General features: G+C 40.9%; 1 protein-coding gene across 1 annotated transcript in view; it reads left to right on the forward strand.

Annotated features, from left to right (window-relative positions):
* Nucleotides 1-9,172: 9,172 nt before the first annotated feature.
* Nucleotides 9,173-25,855, forward strand: part of ALDH4A1 (aldehyde dehydrogenase 4 family member A1) — a 677,659-nt gene continuing 660,976 nt past the window's right edge. The window contains exon 1 of the mRNA XM_044063053.1: nt 9,173-9,312. Within this exon, the coding sequence (XP_043918988.1) occupies nt 9,266-9,312 (47 nt within the window). The 5' untranslated portion in view covers nt 9,173-9,265. The remainder of the gene's footprint in view (nt 9,313-25,855) is intronic.

A 25,855-nucleotide genomic window follows, 5' to 3' on the forward strand; every position in this document is an offset into this window, starting at 1 on the left:
CATTTAAAGGAAATTAAAATGCACGAAGATATTGGAAAACATTATTACAAACATTAAAATATGCTGTGTGTAAGTATCTGAAACAGTAAAGAAAAACATCAATAAAGTAAACCTTAAATTGTGAAATCAGATTAATTATAACTAGCTTACTCTGATCTAAAGCACAACAAAAAAATACAGTTACAAATGACAAAAAGTACACAGCACAAAGGCATAGAGAAAGAAAGCAAGAAACATACTGAGAGGATTACTGGCCTCAAACAGATGCCCTACGCAGACCGTCTTAAAAAACTACAGCTTTACTCCATCGCATATCGCCTACTCAGGGGTGATCTCTGCCTAACATACAAAGCTATGTCAAACCCAGAGCTGTTGGACATGCTCCACTTAAAGAAATCCCAATCCCTCCGAGCTACACGCTCTAGGGGATCTAAACCTTGTCACCACAATAAACAGAACATGCTGGAGGGATAGCTTCCTGTCCCAGAGACTTCCCATACTCTGGAACAGACTACCTATCTATGTCAAACAGAGCTCTTCATTAGCACTCTTCAAGAAAAATCTTGATGATTGGATGGGAAATGGGAAATGGGAAATTCACCCCGGGGATCACTTCTGTGGCTCTGCTCGACAGGGGCACAGGAAAATAATTTTCTTGGGTGGCAAAAGCCAGGGTACATTTTTTGGCTAGGCTTGTATGGGCCCTAGGGCCGATAGCCTAGTACCTACCTATGAACCTATGAACCTATGACACCTAGTGGAAATATGCTAGGTATTTCTTGTACTTTTTACTGGAAAGTAGAATGGAGTAAATACATATTTAAATTGCATAATATATGTAACTATAATTCAGTATTTCATATAAAAATGTAACTACTGTAACTTAAATCCCTCATGCCTTGGCCTCACAGCTAAAATGGAATGTTTCAACATGCAATATACAAGACATAAAATAATTTAAGAAGTAATTGACAATGATAGAATAAATTACCTTGTCAAATGTTTCCAGCATTATGCCTAGTTTAGCTATTAGGAGACAGACTTTGTTTGTGTCTTTCGGCTTTTTCTGGTTAGGAGGTCGCCAAAGCGGAACTCCGGTCCGCTAATGATTGGTAGTTGATTTTTACGTGCCGAGTTACCAGCCCTGACGCACAACCTTCAACGAAGGTACGCCCATTCACGCATGTCTCCACACAGAAGACGCTCTAGCTGAGAATCGAACCGGACAGCGTCTTACTGTGAGGCGACAACGCTACCGCGGCACCACCACTGCGGGTCTATTAGGAGACAGACTACGAAATAGAAAATATATTAAGCTACTTTAGGATTCAGTACTCATCAATATCGGACTCAGATCTGCCAGTATTCTGACCTATGGAAAAATATTGAGCAATAGGGTTATATAACTTCATTTCATAAACTTAATGTGAAATTATTTTAATCTTACATATTTTTTTCTAGTTTTACCAATGCATGCTAAACTTTAACAGCAAATTATGACAAAAGATTTATTGTACCAAATTAATATTCCTTACAAAATGCACTACCTCTGTTATTAATGCTAAATGCAGCATCAGTCATTATATACATGCAAACACTTGACCACAGAGGAAATTACTTCTTCATACTACAGTAGAAAATACTTTCCTTGTAGATCAATGTGTGTATATATATCTTTAAGAAGCTATCTAAGGGCTTCTTAAAGATATATACACACACATTAAAGAAGCTATCTAAGGGCTTGCACAAGTGCATAAATACTGAGCATGTGCGAGTCTGACTGCCATTTTGTAGTAAGCTGTTGATATGCAAGCACACATGTCTGTAAGGTCTGTCTGTTAATCAGTTTTTTTTTTTTTTATTTTATGATGCTGCTATCCATCCTGATGTGTTTCTATGTAATAAAGGATCTAAATGAACTACCCTGCCTATTCATCATCTATGTTAAAGAGGGACAAACAACATGGTGGCAGAAGAGGAATGGCTAAAATGACTTGTTGCCTGAAAGAGTTCCAGTTTCTCCAGTTTGAGTCCGAGAGGTATCTGGTTGTTATTAGAGGAATATAGAGGAGTGGATCATCCCTACTGCACGTATAATTCGCAAAACAGGTCAGAAACGAATTTCAGATGTTAAAACTTGCTCAAATAATTTCTTATTCCCAAAATATGAAACGAAGCAAACAGAATGCTCTAAACAATATTTAAATAAACCAAAATGTCCAATACTGATAGAAATATTCAGATTACTATAGAAAATGTTTGAAATAAAGTCCAAATTGCATAAAATGAATAAAATAAAAGGAAACAACTGCATTTTCACTAAACACGTATTTTTTTTTGCATTAATTAAAGATTTCTGAGTTATCAGAAGTGTGTGAAGTGTTCGCATGTTTGTGCAGTATTACAGTAAAGTTATTTCACAAAATACAGCCATTTCTGAGCATATTTCGCAAAGTACAGTATTTCACAGAACATATTGTGCATTTGAATGTTAGTACAAGCTCTCTCACAGTTTGTACATAATTACAAGGGCCATATTTTCAGTGTGCTTGTGTGTACTTTTTGGGCATGGCAGATGGATTTCAAAAACCGAGTGTACTTGTGTTTGACAATAATATTGTAGAGAATTGGAGAGTGTTTGAGCAAGAGTATATTTTCATACAGACTGCATTTTCTGATATAGATAACTGTACAAAGGTATTTATTCTGTTTAATTTAGCTGGGTCAGAAGCCATTGAAAGGGAGCGTTCATTTGTGTATTCACCTTCTATCTTTACAGGAGAGGGAGAAAGCCATCATATTGTTGTGCCGGCTGAGTCAAGAGAGGACCCTGAGTGCTTAAAATGTAAATTTAAGAGAAATGTGTAACCCCCAGATGAACATTACAATGCAAAAGGCACTTATTTTAAACAAGGGATCAAAAGCCTGGTGAAACTTTTGCAGCATATATAACTGATTTGAGAAATAAGGCTAAAATGTGCAGACTTGGTGATTTAAGGGATGAGTTGATAAAAGACAAACTTGTGTGTGTTATTAAAGATGAAGCTGTGAGAAAGATTTTGCTTCATGACAGTGATTTAACTTTGAATAAGGCCATTGAGATTTGTTCATAGGTTCATAGATTAGTACCAGGCTAACTGCCCTTGTGGGCCATTTTAAGTTTAGCCAGTTACCCCATGTAAGAATCAAACCCTGTACCTTGTGTTTGTAAGGTAAACACCTTAACCATTATGCCAACCTCCCTTGTCAGACATACAAGCTCATAGGAAAGCACAGAAATATGCTTACAAATGAGAAAGGCATGCTTCCAATAACTTCTAGATCTCTTGTTGATAGTATACAGCATGTGGTTAAAAGAAACAGGCTCAGGCACATGGCACCAAATGTAGCCCCTATAAACCGCAGAGCTTTCCAGCATGTTCCAGAGTTCATACAGTCTCAGTGAAGCATAACAGTGAGTCAGCAAACTCAAAGCATGGGCCCTTACCTAGTTTCATTGCCAGCTGTTGCAATTGTGGTGGAAATCATGAATCTAAAAGGGAAAAATGTCTAGCTTTTGGTCAGCAATGCCACAAATGTAATAAGTGGAATCATTTCAAGAGGTTTTGTAAATCAATAGGCACACATTTTTTTTAAAGGGAATATTTCAAGAAATGGGTTGATCAATTAGAAACCTGTGACCCTACTTTGAATGTTGATGGTGTGTCAGTGCTTACTGAAATAGTCAATGCAATAGATTTATGGGCCAAGAATGAAGTATTTCGTACTGTTCAGATAAATGGCAAACCCATAGAGCTCAAAGTTGGCACATGTTCCAGGTGCAATACTATGTCAGCAGAAACATTTGCTAGAGTAACTGATGGTGAAAAGCTTGATTTGGCAAAGTGTGTGAAGCTTGTTGCCTATGGTGGTGAAAAAACTCAGACTGAAGGCTCATTAGTGTTTTTATGTTACTCTGCTGGGAGAAGCTATGGCTTGCTATTTTATATGGTCAAGTCCAGTCAATATCAGGGCTCAGTGATGGATTGAAAATGGGACTGCTTTTGTTTAACAAGGAAGTCCACCAAGTTAGTTTGAAAGAACACTATTCTAATTTTGCCCAGTATATTTTTTCTACCTATGCTGATATTTTCGAAGACAAACTAGGCAAGCGTCCAGTTGTGTACTCCATGAAGTTAGACCCAGATATCAGTCCAGTTATCAGGCCAGCCCAGAAAGTTCTAATAACTATGCAGAACAGAGTTAAAGCCAAGCTAGATACAATGGTGCAACAGGGTGTGATTTGTCCAGTAGATGAACCAACTGAATGGGTATCTTCCATGGTGGTAGCTCATAGGAAAACTTCAGATGACAACAGAATATGTACTGATCCATGAGATTTAAACAAAGCACTAAAAAGACTTCATCATCCAATGTGCACAGTCAAAGAAGTCGCTGCTGTTATGCCATATGCCACAGTGTTTTCTGTCTTAGATGCAAAGAGTTAATTTTGAAAAATTTTGCTTGACAAAAACTCCTCATGCTAACCACTTTCAGTACTCTGTTTGGAAGGTACAAATTTCTGAGAATGCCATTTGGGATAAATTCTGCAAGTGAAGTCTTTCAGCGTGTAATGGAGCAAAGGTTTTTCTGGGTATCCCTATGCTATTATAGTAGACAACATACTAGTAGGAGGTAATGGTAAAGCTGAGCATGACAGAAACCTCAGGAAAGCTCTGGAAAGAGTACGTCAAGTGAATCTTAAGCTCAATCCATTGAAATGCAAATTCAGACTACGAGAAGTCACTTATGTTGGTCATTTATTTACCAGTTCAGGCCTACGACCAGACCCTTCCAAGCAAACAGCCATTATTTAGATGTCACCTCCAGACAATGTTCAAGCCATGCAATGTTTTCTTGGCATGGTTAATTAATTACTTAGCCAAGTTCAATCCAGACTTGAGTCAAATTTCAGCACCACTCAGAGAGCTGACATGGAAAGATGTATCCTAGTCATGGTTAGAGCAGCACCAAAGGGCATTTGATGTCCTGAAACAGAGAATTGCCAGTCCAACAACTCTCAGATACTACGATGTCCACAAGCCAGTTACTCTTTTATGTGATGCTTCGAAATTTGGCCTAGGTGAAGTCATTCTACAAGAGGGTCACCTGTTGCCTATGCATCCAGAACTCTAACCCAAACTGACATACATGCAGTATGTGCAGAGAGAAAGAACTCTTGGCAATTGTGTTTGCATATTCAAAGTTCCATGATTATGCTTATGTTTGACCTATCCAGACTGAAATAGACCACCAACCTCTAGTCACTATTTTGAGAAAGCCTATGCATACAGCTCCAGCCAGACTGCAACTCATGATGTTGAGATTGCATAAGTATAATTTCAATCTTGTCTACAAGAAAGGCAAACTTCTTTATATTGCTGATACATTGTCCAGATCACCCACAAATACCACTGTACAGCAAGAGAATGAGAACCTTAATTTTGAAGTCATGGAAGTAAGAAAGTTTTCTTCCACACGTCTTGATGAGCTGAGAGATCACATAGCCACAGATCCAGTTTTATCAAAACTCAATCACTTTATCGAACTAGGATGGCCATCAAAGCAATCTAGCTTACCTCAAGAAGTGCAACCTTATTTTCCATACAGAGATGAGACTTTTTTCTGACAATGGTATCATTAGGAAAGGTCCTAAAGTTATTGTTCCAAAGTCCTTGCAACATGAGTACATTACTATCTTGCATCGTGGTCATCCAGGAGTAGACTCTACTAAAAGAAGGGCAAGAAGTCTACTATTTTGGTCTTCTATGTCACAAGATATTGAGTGAGTGCTATCATCTTGTTCTGTATGTAATAGTACTAAGTCGCACCAACAGGAGGAACCACTTCAGCTAAACCAGATTCCTGAACTACCTTAGTCGACAGTAGCTGCTGACATTTTTGAATGGAATAGTCAACATTATTTGGTGTTTGTAGACTCTTATTCAAATTGGTTCAGGATTGATCTGCTTCCTAATCTAGCATCCAGTACTGTTATTACTAACATGAAGTGTCATTTTGCATTCCATGGTAGTCCGTCCAAAGTTATTTCTGACAATGGCACACAGTTTACAAGCCAACAGTTCAAAAGATTTGCCAAACAGTGGAACTTTACTCATGTCACGAGTAGCCCGGAGTATCTGCAGTCAAATGGTTTGGCAGAACATGCAATTCAAAGTGCAAAACAATCACTAGAGAAGTCAAAACGGGACAATAGTGATGTTTTCATGACTCTCTTGAATCTCAGAAATATTCTTTGTGATAAACATCTTGGTTGACCTGCCCAGAGATCTGTTGAGACAAACCAGAACCACGTTGCCAATTAATAGTCAATTGTTGGTTCTATGTGTCAAGAACAACAGGTCAGTGAAAATCAATCTGTTGAAGAAACGTTTAATACACCTTTATGACAGCAAAGCTTTCGGGTTACACACCCTTCCTCAATACTAATACAGGATCCAATAAAACAAACCAATATAAATAGGAGTCAGTATCAGTCACATGACATGCAGCCTAAAAATCATGTGACAGTTTTAAAATTTCACACAACTAATAAAATATAACATTTATACATATATATATATATATATATATATATATATATATATATATATAAAACTTTTATACACATATAACAAATACAATTGTGCAATGGGTTCATATATAACATTTAGCATAACTTAGTACACTGTATCTTAAGTAAAACTGGTTTCAATGTAATAGCAGAATTCAAACCAGGTACATTATCAGCTGATAGCCTTAACATCCATTCATATTTTTTTATTTCTAGAAGGTTATCGATATCACCCCCCCTGTTTGATGTATATACCATATCAATAACCCTAAATCTAAGTTTATGTTCAGTATTATGAGTACTTATGTGTTTATATAAAGCATTCTTTTCATTTGCCCTTCTTATCTCAGATTTATGCTCAATGATACGCTCTTTTAACTTCCTAGTTGTTTTTCCTACATAGAACAAACAAAGAAAAAACAACTAAAAAAAACTAAAATTGGTCAGGGAGGCTGCCAAGAGACCTACAGCAACACTGATGGAGCTGCAGGAATTTCTGGCAAGTACTACTTGTGTACTACATGTGACAACAATCTCCAGTATTCTCCATATGTCTGGAATATGGAATAGGGTTGCAAGACAGAAGCCTTTTCTTACACAGAAAAACATTCAGGCCCAGCTAAAATTTGTAAAACAATACATCAAGACTCCCAAAAGCATGTGGGAAAATGTGCTATGGTCTGATGAGACCAAGGTTGAACTTTTTGGCCACAATTCCAAAAGGTACATTTAGCGTAAAAACAACACTTCACATCACCAAAAGAACACCTTAATCTAAAGTACCTAAGGGTGGCTTGAATTACAGCAACAGCTGAAATTTAATCAACTGACCATTGCCCATAAAATACTTTATCAACCTGCCAAAACACCCATCCCAACTAACCTTATTCACCCCTACAATAACCTGAAGTCCCTAAGATGGTCTCAAAAACTTCTTGTAAATATCAATAAATCAAACAATTGAGCTGGAGACTCTCTCTTCTCTAACACTGTTGGGAAAACCTGGAACCTACTTCCCTCTGAAGTTTCCACTCTTCCCTCTATAACTCTGTTTAAAAATAAACTTAAGCTCTTCCTTAAAGCACATTGGATGTGCCCCTGTACTAAACCTGACTGAACAATGCTCTCGCCACTTGATTCAACCTCACCTTCACATCTCTGCAACAATCTCTTCTTAACAACTACCATTCTACCTCTCCCACACAGTCTTACCTATTTGTGTACTCAGTAAAAAGGGACATGCTTTACTACTTGATTTTTTAATCACCTTTAACTCCATTTTACTTTCCTTTTATTCCTACTTTCCTATCTACAATTATATTATACAAGTTCTGCTTTTAATCCTTTTGAACATCTAAGTTTTGTCAATATTTTGTATTTTTTTTTATACTCTATATACCTATGACCACTTATATTGTCTTCGTAATGATGAATGTAATTGCATCTAATGTATGTACTTCTGTAGATGTGTACTTTAGTGAATCTGTTTTGGAGCTTATCTCCCCGGGCCTCTACTGAAAATGGACATATATCCAGCTAGACTAGCCCGGTCAACAAATGTAAAATAAAAAATAAAATAAAACACCATCCCCACAGTGAAGTATTGTGGTGGCAGTATCGTGCTTTGGGGTTGCTTTTCTTCAGCTGGAACTGGGGCTTTAGTCAAGGTGGAAGGAATTATGAACAGTTCCAAATACCAGTCACTTTTGGCCCAAAACCTTTAGGCATCTGCTAGAAAGCTGAAGAGGAATTTCACCTTTCAACAGGACAATGACCCTTGGACATGCCTGGTTTGGTGCTGTTGACAAAATACGTTTACTGATGTACACATATCAACATATGGCTGGAAAAAGTCAATATAACCATTAGAATTCAGTTTAATGAAGCAGCTCAACGCGTTCATCGGTAAGTACTAGGGTAGCTGGCCTTGCGGATATGTTAAGCTTAGCTAATTTCCCCTACTGTGCTCGAAAACATCTGTCCTATTTGGTTATAGAACTGGCCTTACCCTTCTCCTGGTCGATTATTATATATTACCACTAATGTGAATAACTGGGAGCATACCATAGATAATCTAAGGGAACCAATGCACGGGGTTAACGTATTTAAAAAATATTTACTGGCTCATCTCTTCCTGCTTTACACAAAAAGAGCGCAACTCTTAATATACAACCACAGTACACCTGTTTCAACCACGTGGTCACGTACGCGCCTCGAGTTTCAACTAGCCGACTGCAACAACATCTCAGACGGGCAGCAAGCTATGACTGGTAAATAACTTACGTTGGAAACTTTTGATTGGATTACATGGACTCGCCCCTTAGTGACAGTACGGTTGTACCACTGTATTAGTTAGGGAACATTCAGTACTATGGCACGGCTTGCGTGCATGGCTTTTAGTAATTTAATTGCTGAGAAGAAGATAAAACTACTGAAATAAATAAAATAAATATTGTTTAATTCTTTAGCTGCGCAGAAGTGACTCTGGGTGTTGTAGTTTTTTCTGTTATATGACCAGTGTTCCCACACGAGGTGTGTGGTACATGCTTGGGATTCCAAGCCCTGGCTTGACTTTTGTGCTATGTAGCAATCGAGACTTCTAGGTTTAATTTTACTTTGTAGCTGAAGAAGGTTCTATCATCTACTGCCCCCATGCTGTCGCTCTTGATCCGACGGACTGTACTCCACAGTCGTCAGCGGTAGGTTACTCCTTACTCTTGAGTTGCTTTCTGCCTGTACAAAAAGTATGATACAGGGGTAAGAGACAGGGCAAGCATGATGGCATGATACCCTGCATCATGTGTAGGGGAGGAAGTGTTGATCACTATGCATTGGGGAGGTTGACATGACATGTATATTTGTACATTCACTATAGCCTCTGTAGATAACAAACAGCATGTTTTGGAGGAGGCGTGCTGTCTAGTAAACATAAAGTAAAAAGATGAAATGCATAATGCTGCAACCCTGTTCCTTCATTTTTCATCCTGGAGCTTATTGAGTACATAGTACAGTACTGTTTTGTACCAGCTTTGTCAATGCCACCTCCAGGAAAACCCTTCCAAGACTTTGACTTTAACTTTACTGCAGGCAACATTGTGTAGCTTGATGCAGGTTTCGTATTTCTTAGTTTTGATTAAACCTGGGATAATGCTGTCGTGCCTTGAAATACATGAACGTGTAGATCGTGTTCTTTGCAGTTAAAAACAAACATTGTTTCAAAAGTGAAACCCACACTTAAAAGTGTGATTTTATGTGTGTGTGTGTGTGTGTAGGGGGGGGATGAGTACTGTAACACTGCGGTTGATCATTCTCTTTGCATCAACAGTCAAATTATTATAGCATTACAGTGTGCTTTCTATCATTTACATTTTAAATGCTGACATTCATTTGTTGCACAATAGAAGGTAAACTGGATCCAGGTTTTATGTTGGTGTAACACAGCAGGTGAGTGCTTCCACTGCTGAAAATCAGGCGGTGTTATGCCACTATACCACTCAATTAAGATATGATGAAAGGAAAAGTATAGTGACTGCCATAGAGCAAATTACAAGCACAGCATTTTTAGTCAGTGGCGCTCCATAATTTGTTTGTTAGATTTCTGCAATTAGATGGTAAAACGTTGGTATACTTTATTCAAATAAGTAAATCTGATCTTTCATTTGGGTTGTAGTGATTCTAATAAAAACTTATCTTCAATTTTTGTTGTTCTTTCAGGAACCTGAGTGGGAATCTATGTTGTTTAATGTGCAGGTGTAATGCCTTTTAGGAATACTGCTTATCTGAGTATTTAAGCGTAGTACCTATAAAACCTTTAAGGATTACTGTTTAAGTTAATATAGTTTTTCTGGCAGTTGGTGCAGAGGTTAAGATTATGAGCTGTAGTTTATGTGGTACAGGGTTTGATTCTGTCAGCCTTCATTTGCCTAATGTGTGACTCTGAGGAGGTCACGCATCCAATGCATTGCTCCTGGGTCGCCAATAAAAAGGTTAACAAACAGGATTACCGTTTAACCCAATTCAAGTGCAACTTGGAACAGGAAATTCATCCCTGGCTTGGCACTTGTGTCTCTAATGGACACAGGCAATGTGTGAATGGTTCATCTTCCAGGCCCTGCTTGTAAATGTTTTATGTCCCAAGCCCCTGCTTACACTTATCAATGGTATCCAAACCTGTCAGAGATTTGGGATGCATGGCTAGGCATAAAAAAGGCCCTTGTGGTCATTAGCCTAGTAAACACCTATGAAACACGTATGACATTAGATCTCCAGGGTTCTTATTGCACACTGCACCAAAAAGGATGCTATTAAGAAACTGAATTTACACATACTGGAGTAGACTTTCGACATGAGAGAATTACTACTTCTCTATCTTGTAGGCCTATTTCCCAATGTATTAGAAAAAACTAGAGCTGTTTGTTGACATCAAACTTGTTTTATTTCTCTTCTTACAAGGAATGTTTTTCATTTGCCCCACCAGCTCTTGACATTTTCTACTGCTTAAAATAGTTCTTTCTGTAAGCTCAGGGGCGTAACCATGATTTGGACTGTACACCATCTTTCAGAATGTATTCCCATCCCATGCTACAGGCATAATAGCACCAAACTCAGTGCATATTACTGGACAGCATACCTTTTCAGTACTGCAAAAGAATTCAGTAAAACAATCAGTCTGATAACTAAATAATTAAAAAAACATATAGCCATACGCAATTTAAAGCATGAATTCCTTCATATTTCATTGTACAGCTCTTACTGGGGTGTGTACCCAGGCACAGCACACTGAATGTGAGCCCCAGGGCAGACCCTTGATTCATTGGAGGAGTGTATGGGGATTGTACAGAGACCCTTGACTCATTGGAGGAGTGTATGGGGATTGTACAGAATGAGCTAGAAACTGTTGTTTTATTTAGGGAAGCCCGGTCTTCCTGCTCAGCTTGCTGCCACCATGATCCACGTCTTTGCTGAGGGAAACAGTGTAGAAAATTATGAATTATGGCTGGATAGTCACGTGAGTGAAGCTGTAGTTTGTTTCAGATTCTGCAAGCTGCCTTCCTGAAATCTGCCCAGTGTTGGTGACTAGGGTTTCAGGTAACACATGACTGGTAATAGTAGGTGTCATCGGGGTCAGACAATGACTGACTATGAATACCCAAGTCTTATAATTTGTGCATATTCAACAAATTGGTTTAGGTCTGTTGTGTAGATCAGTGAAGGGTAGTGGCATTTCCTATCTTCTAAATTCATGCTGAGCACCTTGGGATTACTCCCTTTAAATTATTACGGAGTCCTGGCAATTGCACAAGCTTTTGGCTTGTTACTGGAAATTGACCACCCCCTGGAGCTCCTCAGTAACAGAGTGGCACTGTGTTTAGTTTTGTTGTCTGACAGTGCTTGCTTTTCCAGTTTGCATTCTAGCTGGACTACTTTCTGTGTGGGTTACATGTGAGTATTTTGTTCATGTGAGTTTTATTGTATGCATCAATTTCCTCCTACATTACAAATGTACACTGTAAGTATCCTGCAAACTGCTGCCTTATTTTTTCTTCCTTGCTCCCTCAGTGTGTGGAGGTAAGCCCTTCCTCCTCTATGACCTTCATCAGGATAAAGCCAAGTGTCAGAGAATGAATGAACAATGTTTCTCATACAGGATATAATTAATTTTGTGTCTCTGACAGGTCATCCTTCATGGGCAATTAAAACTGCTCTGTCTCAGCCCAGTACTGTATCATGACATCATGTAACTTATAGTAGGCAAGCCGACTCATTTTGCACATTTACATTATTTATTTTTTATTTTCCATTGCTTAAGAACACATGTTCTCTGCTCACAGATGCCCCTGGAGGTAAATTAAATAAATAGCAGTCACAGAGATATTTCTCATGACAATGCTCACAGTATGTTTGTATTTTCTATGAATTCACCATTTGCTTTTTCTCCAAGTTTCATTCAAAAGGCTGAAAAGAGAGTGACAGAAGAGTCTACTTTCAGCAGTCTTACAAGGGACATGAGTGACCTTTGTGCATACCTGAACAATCACATGCAGAAGTGTGCCCGGTGCTTGCCCACTCAGCATTTTTGCGATCCATTTCCTGTTCAGAATGCCACACTGTAATGTAGTTGTTAAACTTCTCATATGCCCAAGGGAGCAGCAATACCTATTTTGATTTGAGTGCAAGTCTGCTCTAGATTGGTTATAACCCTTGAGGCATAAGCTGAAGGAAATCAGCTTACCCCTTACTTTTAGAGCAGTACTATTCCACATCTGCATGAGGATGTTTCTGCAGGAGTTTTCAAATCATTATCTAGTCAGACTGGTGTAATAACTTCATCTATATTTCAGTTAATGCTGTTCTGAGCCCCAATGATCCTTATTGGATAGTAGGTCTCTCACTGGTTTGTTTTACTCACCTAGGTTGGAGGTTAACTTCCATAGCTGACTGATTACAGAAATTCTCCTCTCATGTTGATTGGCTGTTTCATCTCAGACACACCTTTAGCTTTATCTGGATCTGGCTTCATTTTTTTTCCAGCTGGCAAAATAGACCTCAGCATTTTAATTTGCACTTTTTTCAAAGATTCTCACTTATGATTATTAAAGGCAATTCATATGCATTGAGTTCCCTACAGCAAGGAGTGATCAAGCATCGTACTTGTCTGTCTTCATAAGGGAATCATCCAGAAGACAGACAATGTTTTCCTGCCCATCAGTCACCTCTGTCCCATCATCTTGCTTTGAAAATACTCATGAGCAGAGGCTAAATCTTAATTTCTTGGTTACTTATTTCAGTTTGTCTTTTCTCAGTGCAGCTGTTTTTTTTCTTCTCCATGATTAAATAGTAATCTTTCTTACTTTAACCACACCACATCCATCGTCAAAGGCCAGCTTCGAGAGAAAAATTGCACAGGACACTAAAGATAATCACAAGGCTTTCTTTAGTTATGTTAGGAACCTGGGTGGGAATTCCCAGATATGCTCAGAATTAGTCCAAAATGACAAAAAATACACTGATCCCTCAGACATTGCCAACATCCTAGCTGACAGGTTCAGCGCAAACTTCTCCCCCCCCTCCCCACCAAAAGGGCAAATATCTATCCCAGCAGAGTGCTGCCCCCCTGACATCTCAGATGCTCAGGTGAGAGCTGCCCTCTCCAAAGCAAAAAACACAGCATCAATGGGACCAGACGGTGTCCCAGGCTGCGTCCTACATGAACTCCAAGAAGAGCTAAACCCAAACATAAAACTACTGTTCAATCTCAGCCTTACTACAGGATATGTACCCAAAGAGTGGCGTACAGCAACAGTGGTCCCTCTCCACAAAGGTGGTGCCTCAACGGACCCTGGAAACTACCGCCCCATAAGCCTGACTAGCTTGGTCTGCAAAGCTATGGAAAGGATCATCATGGACCTCATAAATAAAGATATTGGGGACCTAAAGACACTGGATCCTACCCAGTTTGGCTTTGTTAAGGGCAGATCCTGCCTCTTAAACCTGGTTGACTTCTTTGAAACAGTCACCAAGGCCATTGACGAAGGGAAGGTGTTCCACACAGCCTATCTGGACCTCGCAAAAGCCTTCGATACAATACCCCACTCAGGCATTATAGATAAGCTCACCAGCTTAAATATAAACCCCTATGTCACTAGATGGGTTGCAAACTGGCTCAAGGACAGAACCCACATGGTTAGAATTGCTGGAGCCATGTCAGACTCCAAACCAGTTACAAGTGGCGTCCCACAAGGCTCAGTCCTGGGACCTCTCTTGTTTGGTATATATTTTTCGGAGGTACAGGCCAACACGGAAGGACTGTGGCTGACCAAGTTTGCAGATGACTGCAAACTGGGCACCATAATCGACTCTCCAGCCGACACAAGCATCCTCCAAAAGGGCCTCATAGAAACAGACAACTGGTGCCAGAGCCATGGTCTCAAGCTAAATGCCAAAAAGTGTATAGTCATCCCCTTTGGCAAAAACAAAGTGCCCACAAATTACCACATAGGTGGTAATCCATTAAGTACAGAAGAAGTCATTAGGGACCTGGGGACCCAAGTTGATAGCAATCTCTCATTTGACAACCACGTGGCCAAAGTGGTTAGAAAAACATTTTATATAGCCCACCTAATCATGAAGGGATTCACATCTAGATTAGGAGAGGTCATCGTGCCTCTTTACTCATCCCTCATCAGGCCCATAATCGAGTACAATGCCCCTTTGGGATGTACCTTACCAAACACCTGCAGCAACTGGAAAGACCCCAAAAGTACCTCACCAAGAGGATCAAAGGGCTCAAACAGATGCCATATGCTACCCGGTTAAAGAAACTCCAGCTCTACTCAGTGGCATACCGCCTGCTCAGAGGTGACCTGTGCCTGACGATAAGGCCATGTCAAACCCGAATTAAGGGACATGCTGCACCTCAAAAAATCCAAATCCCATCGAGCTACACGCTCGAGAGACTTGAACCTCAGCACTGAAATAAATAGGACATGCTGGAGGGACAGATTCATAACCCAGAGGCTCCCTTCACTATGGAATAAAATCCCAGTCCAGGTTAGGCAGAGTCCCTCATTGACTCTCTTCAAGAGGAATCTTGATGAGTGGATGGGAGATCATAGGTTTACCCCGGGTATCACTTCTGTGTCACTGTTAGACAGAGGCACAGTATACTAACCTCGAAAAAGGGCATAGCAAAATTAATTTAAAATGGGTGGCGAAAGCCAAACATACTCTGGCTAGGCTTATAAATGCCCTAGGGCAGATAGCCTAGTATGAACCTATGAACCTATGAACCCCCAGTTGCTTTAACCCTTAGCCTGCTAGATAGTTTTGTCATTTGGCTGTGTAGCACTTGTTGTGTTGCCTCTGGTTTTCCACTTGTTTGTTTAATTTTCCCTGGTTGTGGGTGATCAAAAAGGCTAAGTGGTCTAATCAACTTACCATTTATTTATTTATTTATGTTGAACAGATGTCTCCCAAAGTGTGCAGTAAATGTCATTTGCTTTGCACTGGGGGAGTATGCCAAAATCGTATTTTGGAATATAACTTTGTGAATGTCTGAGCACAAGCTGATATACCATTATGCCACTAAATGCAGAATATATTTTTCCTTGAATATTATTAATCATTATTAAATCCATAAAAATGCAAACTGAGTCAGTTTTCAGGGACTACAACCATTCCAGAACACCAGTCCACAGTAGGGTTGCCACCTTTTCAAATGCCCAAAGTGGGACATTTTGTGTAGAAATGTGAGATTTTGCAGTACAAAACATATCCATGGCCAGTGCAAAGGACATAACTTCAATTTTTTGCTAAAATGAAAGATTATTTTTATAGCATTTGAGTTGTTTATGCTATGCCATATAGTATTTATGTGTTCCAGATACAAATAACTGTGTTATGCAACTATTAAAGAAAACGTAAGAAATATATTTTGTCTTAAATCTCAGGACATTTGCCATTTTTAGTTTTTTTTCACAGGACACAACTGCTCAAAGTGGGACTGTCCCTCGCATAGAGGGACAGGTGGTAACCCTAGTCCACAGAATATTTTATTTTGCTTAGCACTCCAGTATTCAGACATTTGTAATCTATGTTTCATCTTTGCCTTCAACTGTGGAGGAACTCTGTAGTTTAAGTGAGAAGTGTATTACTTCTGGCTTGAATGTAGTGGTGTATGGATGTTGTACCCTAAGACATCACAATTTTGGATGTTTTTGTTGGACTTGTAGCTTTAATGAAAGGTGCAGACTGCTTTTTTCTGGTTTGCCTAGCAGTACTGTGTGCTGATTTTTTACTATACAGATGGTTTGTAGAGGACTTCTCACCTTATCATAGAGTTTCTGTGGCTATGACAATCATTGTTGTCAAAGTACCACTTAGTTTCAGCACCTGCTTGCTTAATTCAACTAGGTATTCTGTGCTGCAATCTTACTTTATTTCTTTAGGTATTATAGTAAAATCTGCTTCAGAATTAGTTTTGAAATGCACTCTCATTCTCCCAACTCTATGAAAAAAATGTTAGCCTTTTTATGACATCATGCACAGTTTTTGCTGACTAACGCTTGTTGCCAAAATTACAAATTGTGATGTGACATGACGTATGTTTGACTGGGTCTTACCACTTAGCATACAAAAGTAACCTGACACACTTGATGTCTGCCTGTTTGCTTTATCTGCATTCCCACAGTTGCATTTCTGCACTCTTTATACTGACCTGCATTTGAGCTTTGTTTGTGGGTACTGTTGGCTGTCCACTGCATCACAGAACATGTCTTTGCTAAACCATAAATGTCAGTTTGCTGTTACATGAGCCTCTTGGATTGCATCACCACATTTGGGCCTTTCTTAAGTGTTGTCTGCCTGTCCAGCTGTGATCTCACAGCACTGTGTCCCTCAGGGTGAAAACTAGCCCGAATTATCGGGTTATCCTGCAATACCCTGTACTTACAGAGCTCAAAGGAGTGCACACAGTGTAATAAATTAATTTACAGTTTCAGTCATATGTTGCAGTCTCTGGTCCAACCTCATCTCCCTTAAGCCACATTTTTATTTGGCACAAAAATTAATCTAAGCCACATTCACAGCTGAATTTTGTTTCCTTATGTTCTTAACTAAGATCAGGCCTAATGACACACCTTTGCCATCTTTCCTTATACCGTAAACCACAGTATGTTTCCTAGTTCTCCTCAGAAGAAGCACTGAGGTTGTTTATAGGATGAAACAGTTCAAATATGTTGATCCACTGTTTTTTACTTATGGGATCCGCATACCTCAGTGTCCCTGCTAAGCAGTTAATCTGCTTTGTCATCTCAGAAAATATTTTTGCTCTTTCTTCAGTTTTTGTACTACTAACATCATATAGTGTTTGGTCTGCTTTAAAAATTGGTCCCACTAATGAAATACTTTCATCAAAGCCCTATTACTGGATAAACATGATCAACAAACCATAATGCTGTGCCAGAGATGGTCTGCACCTGTCGCCCCTGGGATTCAGGTTACTGGCTAAAGCTCTTGCCACCCCATATAGTGCCTTTTTTTAGGCAAGGTTCAGAGGACAAAACCACCACCATAACAGATATAAGCATGCAAAATCTGAAGGTAATGCTACTTAATGTTAGAAGTCTAAACCTCAAAATGTACTCTCTCGAGGCACTCCTAAAAGTGGAGAACATCGATATATGTGCAGTAACCGAGACCTGGTTCAAGGCTGCAAAGAGCACCGCTGCAATACCAGGCTACAACGCTTACCACACTTTTCGGCCACCAAACCAAGACCGAAACACTAAAGCTGGAGGAGTGTCCATATTCATCAAGGATATTCACACCTCCAGGCTAGTTGCCCAACACAATGCATCTGAAATTCTCCAGGTGCAACTAACACTAGGTAAGACTGCAATCCAAATTGTAGCTTGCTACAGATCCCCCGCCATGCCCCAAGATTCTCACTACACCTTTCTAAACATACTGGAAAATATTAAGATACAACCAAACACCCTAATACTGGGTGATTTCAACTACCCTGCCATTAACTGGGAAAACTACTCGGGTACCAACACCTTTTCCCAACGGTTCTTGGAATTCATAAATTCCAATGCCCTGGATCAACTAATCCATTGTCCCACCAAGGGCTCCAATATCCTATACCTGGTCATTACCAAAATGAGAGAATGATGCTCCACACCAGTGGTCACCCCCTCATTGGTCAGGTCTGACCATAAGCTAATCACCCTTGACATCCACATCCCACCCCCACGCCGCAGTAAGGAAACCTCTGTAAAAAAACTTCTCCAAAGCCAACTTCATGCTACTTAAGTCAGAAGTGACAGACTTCATGACACCCGTGCAGACGGGATCTGAAAGTTCGACTGCTGAATCCTACACTAAGGCACTGTATGAGCACATCCACTCGTGCATGAATCGTGCCATCCCAAATAGAACCAAGACGCTCTCCTCCAAAAAATGGAAGCCAATCTGGTGGTCCCCTGCCATAACTATACAACAGAAAGAAGAAACTGTTGCAGAAAAGAGATAAATCCCAGGATACAAAAAACTCCCTTACCAGCCTCAGTAAGAAGCTGAGATCCCTCATAAAATCCTCCAAAGCTAGTTACGAAAATAAAATTGCCAAAGACAGCCACAAGGCATTTTATAGTTATGTCAAGAATCTAAATGGCAATGCTCAGATTTGCTGTGAGCTACAACAGAATGGCATTAAATATACTGATCCCAAGGATATTGCCAGTATCCTGGCGGATCGATTTAGTGCCAACTTCATCCACCTCTCGCCCCCTAAAGGGCCCATCTCAATACCAAAAGATTGCCAAATTCCGGTAATCATGGCCACACAGGTAGAAACTGCACTCTCCAAACCTAAGAATACAACATCCATGGGACCAGATGACATCCCGGGCTGTATACTACATGAACTAGAAAATTAACTGGCACCTCACCTAAGTGTCATGTTTAATCATAGCCTCACCTCAGGCTTCATGCCCACTGAGTGATGCACAGCTACAGTTATCCTACTCCACAAGGGGGGGATCCACCTTGGATCCCGGGAACTACCATCCCATCAGTCTGACGAGCCTGATCTGCAAGGGCATGGAATGCATTATCATGGAACTTATAAACAAAGACATTGGCAACCTTTAGACACTGGACCCTACCCAGTTTGGATTCGTGAAGGGCCGATCTTGTCTTCTGAACCTGATTGACTTCTTCAAATCAGTCTCCAGAGCTGTGGACAAGGCTAAGGCGGTCCACACAGCCTGTCTGGACCTCGCCAAGGCCTTCAACACCATCCCCCACTCTGGAATCATAGATAAACTTACTAAGCTGGGCATAAATCCCTACATCACTCGATGGGTTGCCAACTGGCTTACTGACAGAACCCAGACTGTAAAAGTAGCTAACTGCAAATCCAGATCCAGACAAGTGACAAGTGGAGTACCTCAGGGTTCAGTCCTGGGACCGCTCTTGTTTGGCATCTACTTCTCTGAAGTACAGGCCAACACTAAGGGACTCTGGCTAACAAAGTTCGCAGATGACTGCAAACTGGGAGCCATTATTGAATCCCCAAATGATGTGGATATTTTACAAAAGGGCCTTACAGAAACAGATGCATGGTGCCAGAGCCATGGGCTCAAGCTTAATGCCAAGAAATGTATAGATATCCCCTTTGGGAAAAACCATGTACCCATGAATTACCATATAGGTGGCAGTACACTAAACACCGAAAGTGTGATAAGAGACTTAGGGACACAGGTGGACAGTGGTCTCACCTTCGATAACCACATCGTGACAACAGTCAGGAAATCCTTCTATGTGGCACACCTCATCAGTAAGGGCTTTTCATCCAGAAAAAGGAGGTCATTGTCCCATTGTGCTCATCCCTCATTAGACTCATTATAGAGTTCAATGCCCCATTTGGTTTGTACCTCACAAGACATCTGCAACAGCTGGAAAGGCCGCAGAAATACCTCACTAAAAGAATCACAGGCCTAAAGCAGATGCCCTATACTGACCATCTAAAAAAAAACTCCAGCTATACTCTGTGGCATATCATCTACTCAGAGGCGATCTCTGTCTAACATACAAGGCCATGTCAAACCCTGAGCTGTTGGACATGCTCCACTTAAAGAAATCCCAATCCCTCAGAGCCACACGCTCCAGGGATCTAAACCTTGTCATCACAATGAACAAAACCTGCTTGAGGGATAGGTTCCTGACCCAGAGACTCCCCATACTCTGGAATAGACTGCCCATACATGTCAAGCAGAGCCCTTCCTTGGCCCCCTTCAAAAGGAACTTTGACGATTGGATGGGAGATAAGAAATTCACCCCGGGGATCACATCAGTCGCCCTGCTAGACGGGACCAGGGAAGTAAATATTGTGGGAAGAAATATCCAGGGAATTGTTATGGCTAGGCTTGTATAGGCCCTAGGGCCGATAGCCTAGTACTAACCTATGAACAGAAGAAATTTGTGCAGTATCTACATGCCCACTTATATACACACACTTAGGTTCATAGGTGTGTACTAGGCTAATGGCCCTGGAGCCTTTACAAGCCTAGCCCATAGGATTACCCTGGCATCGTGCCACCCGACCTTAGTTCCCAGTGCCTCTGTCGAGTAGAGTCACTGGCGTGATCCCAGGGGTGAATTTTCTATTTCCCATCCACTCATCAAGATTTCTGTTGAAGAGGGCCAGTGAAGTGCTCCACTTGTTATGTATGGGAAGTCTGTTCCATAGCATGGGCAGCCTCTGGGTTATGAACCTGTCCCTCCAGCTTGTTCTGTTGATTGTGATAATAAGGTTGAGGTCTCTGGAGTGTGTAGTGCAGAGGGATTGGGATTTCTTTAGATGTAGCATTTCTAACAGAGTTGGGTTAGACATGGCTTTGTAAGTCAAGCAGAGATCACTCTAAGTAGGCGATATGAGACAGAGAATAGGTGGAGTTTTTTGAGTCTGTCCATATAGGACAAGTGTTTAAGGCTTAGGATCCTCTTTGTGAGGTACTTTTGTGGCCCCTCCAGTTGTTGCAGGTGTCTAGTGAGGTACATACCAAATGGGGCATTGTACTCGACTGGCCTAATGAGGGAAGAGTAGATGGAGACAATGATCTCTTTCTTCCTTGATGCAAAACCCTTAGTAATGAGATGTGCCACATAGAAGGACTTTCTGACCACAATGGCAATGTGGTGGTCAAAAGAGTGCTTGCTGTCAACTTGTGTTCAGAGCACTACCATTGATGTGGTAATTCATGGGAACCGGCTTTTTCCCAAAGGGGATGACAACACATTATTTGGCATTGAGCTTAAGGCCATGGTTCTGACATCAGTTGTTGGTCTCAGTGAGGGCTTTTTGTAGGATGTCAGCATCACTTGGGGAGGTAATTATGGCACCCAACTTGGAATCATCTGCGAACTTTGTCAGCCAGAGTCCCTTTGTGTTGGCCTGGACTTCAGAGAAGTAGATACCAAACAGGAGAGGACCCAGGACCGAACCCTGTGGGACTCCACTCATGACTGGTCGGCAGTCTGACTTGGGGTCAGCTACTTTCATACTGTGGGTTCCATCTGTGAGCCAGTTTGCAACCCACCTAGTGATATAGGGGTTGATGCCTAGCTTAGTGAGTTTTTCTATTATTCCTGAGTGGGGAATTGTATCAAAGGCCTTGGCCAGATCAAGGTAGGCTGTGTGAACTACCTTCATCCCTCCATTCATGCCTTCATCCACAGCTCTGGTGACTGACTCAAAGAAGTCGACCAGGTTGAGCAGGCATGATCTACCCTTCACAAAAACCAAACTGTGTGGGATCCAGAGTTTGGAGATTCCCTATATCCTTGTTTATTATGTCTGTAATGATGCATTCCATAGCTTTGCATGTCAGACTCGTCAGGCTAATGGGGCGATAGTTCTCAGGGTCTGTAGTCACTCCTCCTTTGTGGAGAGGGATGACTGTAGCAGTGCGCCATTCGGTAGGGACAAAGCCTGAGGTGAGGCTGTGATTGAACAGGGCACATAGGTGAGGTGCCAGTTCACTCTGTAGTTCATATAGAACACAGCCAGGGATATTGTTAGGTCCCATAGAAGCTGTATTCTTGACCTTGGACAGTGTTGTTTTAACCTGTGCAGCAGTAATACTGGGTGCCTGGCAATCTGCTGGTATTGTGATTGGTCCTTTGGTGGGGGAGAGAGGGGTAAAGTTGGCACTGAATCTGTCGGCCAGTATATTGGCAATATCTGTTGGCGCGATATAGGCGGTGCCATTGTGCAATAGCTCCGAGCAAATCTGGGTATTGCCATGGAGATTCTTTACATAACTGTAGAAGGCCTTGTGGTTGTCTTTACTATCTGCTGCAGTTCTGATTTCATAGCTAGCTTTAGAGGATTTGATGAGGGATCTCAACTTTTTGTTGAGGCTGATAAGGGAGTTTTTCCAGTCTTGGGACTTTACCTTATTCTGCATCAGTTTCCTCCTTCTGTTGTAGAGTTTGTTTATGGCAGGGGACCACCAGATTTTTTGGAGGAAAGCATCTTGGTTCTATTGGGTATGGCGAGATCCATGCATTTGTGTATGTGTTTGTACAGGGCATTAGTGTATGATTCGGCAATCATGCAGCTGTTCTCCAATTGCATGGGTGCCATGAAGTTAACCACCTCTGTTTTTAGGATCCCAAAGTTAGCTTTGGAGAAGTTTTTCATGGTGGTTACCTTTGCGGGGGTGGGAGAGATGTGGATTTCCAAGGTGATTAGTTTGTGGTCGGATCTAACCAGGGAGGAGTTGACTATTGGTATAGAGCAACGGTTGCCCATGTTAGTAATGACCAGGTCAAGGATGTTGCTACCTCTAGTGGGGGTAAGAGCAAGCTTGTCCAGAGCACTGGAATTAATGAATTCCAGGAAATGTGGGGCAAGTGAATTGGTACATGAGTAGTTTTCCCAGTTAATGGAGGGGTAGTTGAAGTTGCCCAGTATGAGAGTGTTAGGTTGGACCCTGATATGCTCCAGGGTGCTTAGGAACGTGTGTGTGAGCCTTGGGACATGGTTGGGGACCTATAGCAGGCTACCCACTGTCTTACCCACTGTTAGCTGCACCTGAAGTATCTCTGATGCGTTATGTTTGGCTACCAGTCTGGAGGTGTGTGCATCCTTTATGAATATGGAAACACCATCACCTTTGGTGCTTTGGTCCAAGTTCTGGGGCCGAAAGGTGTGGAATGAGTTATAGTGTAGGGGTGCTTTCTGATGGCTTGAACCAGGTCTCTGTTACAGCACAAATGTCGATGCTCTCCATTTTAAGGAGTGCTTTGAGCGAGTGTATTTTGAGATTTAGACTTCTAGCACTGAGCAGCAGGACTCTCAGATTGCATTTGTTTGTAGCTGTTACGATGATAATTTGGTCTTTGGAACACTGCCTAAAAAGGCACTGTAGGGGTGGCAACAGCCTTGGCCAGTATCCGGAAGCCCAGGGGTGACAGATGCAGGCCATCTCTGGCAAAGCATCGAGGTCTGTCAGTCATCTCATTCCAGGCAGACAGATACTGGATCCCCTTAGAATGACCCCAAAAACTTAGCCAATTGTTGAAATCAGTCATTTTCTGCTTGTACTGTGGTATCTTTGTGGATGATGGTAGGAGGCTGCTTAGGGCTAGGGTCATACTGCTTTTGTGACAACCCTGTCCTGTCTTAAATACTTCTTGCTAGTTTAATGCAAGACAGAAAATACCCACTTTTAGGTGCCTCATGTTTAGATTATTTTATACTATGCATTGTGTATTTAACTTTATTATACCATAAAGTGAAGTGTTTGGCACTCCATATATCTAATTGTTAATTTTCACATTATCCTCATGCATTTTGCCTCATGGTGAGACTGACTGTAGAGGTCATAAAAATGTAATTCCTTACAAGAAAGCTGACTTAGTGTCCATGGAATGTAATTTCTACCATTTTTAGAAACATTTCTCAGAGGTGGTTTAAGTGCCTCTGAGGACAGAGGAAGCTCTGAAATAGGTTCATAGGTTCAATAGGTTAGTTGCCCTAGTGGCCATTTTAAGCCTAGACAATTTCCTTATTTTTGTGCTGGAATTAACCTACTCCATTTGGTAAGAGACTGGCTTTACCCATCCCATGGTCGATAATTATACATTACCTCTAATGAGAATAATTGGCAACATACCATAAATAATATGAAGGACCCATGCATGGGATAAAGCATTTAGAAGCTGTCTCTGTCAGTTAAAAGTACAGGGGTCAGTCCTGGGGTATATTTTCTGTTTCTCATCCATAGATCCAAGTTGTGCTTGAATATGGACAGGGTTGAACTTTGTTTAATGTGGGTGGGGAAGTCTGTTCCAGAGCAGCCCTACCCTCTGAGAGATATACCTGTCCCTCCAAACCGTTCTGTTGATGTTGCAGAAGAGGTTTAGATCCCTAAACTGAGTAGTTCTAATGTCACTGGACTTGCTAATTTGCAGTAAATCCATCAGTATTGGGACAGAGAATTTCTTGTTTGCCAAACACAAGTCACCTGTTAACAGTCTGTAGGATACCAAGCATAGTGACAGGGCTTTGAGTCGGTGCACGCAGGACATGTTGTTTAGGCCTCGTATACTTTTAGTAAAGAATCTCTCTGAGTGTTCCAGTTGTTGCATGCCAAAGGGGCATTGTGTTCAATGACTGGATAAGTAAATGACTGGTTCCTTGAAATATACCACTAGATGACCTTTCAGTGGAGCATTTTCTGGTGTTCTTTTAAAGTGTATGCCCATGACATGGAAACAGTTTTTACTCTTAACTTTTTCTGATTGCGTAGTCCATTTTATTTGCATCTTGAAAAGACTCGTCATCCACATAATTGTGTCTTCCCCAGAACCTGAGTTTTCTTGCTCACCATTCGCTGATTCAATACACATTTTCATTTTAGAGATTTTTTTGGCCTTTAACAGTCAGCCAGTGCTAGCCGTTTCCACTGTTTCAGGCTAACACCATTCTTGTAGTTTCATTATTTTCCTTCTGACTTTCCTGCATGCCCATCTGTTTCAGTTTTCTGGGAGATACCATGTTCTCTGACATTTTTGATGGCCTACCCTACTCTCTGACAAAACGTGACTTTATGTAGAAGGATGATACTCATTTACTGTTTCAGCAGTACATTCTGTTAGTCTTAGTCTTTGCTTCACTGTGTCCATTACATGACCTTTGGTTACAAAGTCTGTATCTGGGCTCTCTTGGATGTCCATCATGGGACATTTCCATTCAGATAAATTATTACTTGTATACTTGCATTCTAGACTCTGAGTCACAGATGTTGTACGTGTCTCGCAAATATCACAGTGCCATCATATTGACTGACGATTCTGGGACTCTGATTCTGAGCAGTCACTTCATTTTGTTTATGGCTATTTTTATCTGTAAGATATAAAACCTTTCTTAAGGCTTTCTGAATACTGTCTGAGCATTCTACTTGTAAATGCTAAGCTTGCAGCATGTAATGCAGATATATCCTCTCCTTTCCTAATATCGTCTCAGTACCCTTGGGTGGAAGTGGTTTATTTGTTTAAACTTGGAATATTTTGATTGTTTCTATATACCAGCTGATATGAACTGTAACCATGTACATTTTGAATGGAGCTCTGCCATAAAGCCCAGTCTAGGATGATTTCCCAGTTCCACTAGCTGTTTTGTTTTACTCTGATGCAATTTCAATGAGAGAGTTCAGTAATCCATAAGCT

The sequence above is a fragment of the Protopterus annectens genome, chromosome 2.part1, assembly GCF_019279795.1.
Source record: "Protopterus annectens isolate FY-2018-M chromosome 2.part1, PAN1.0, whole genome shotgun sequence".
Classification (NCBI taxonomy): domain Eukaryota; kingdom Metazoa; phylum Chordata; order Ceratodontiformes; family Protopteridae; genus Protopterus; species Protopterus annectens.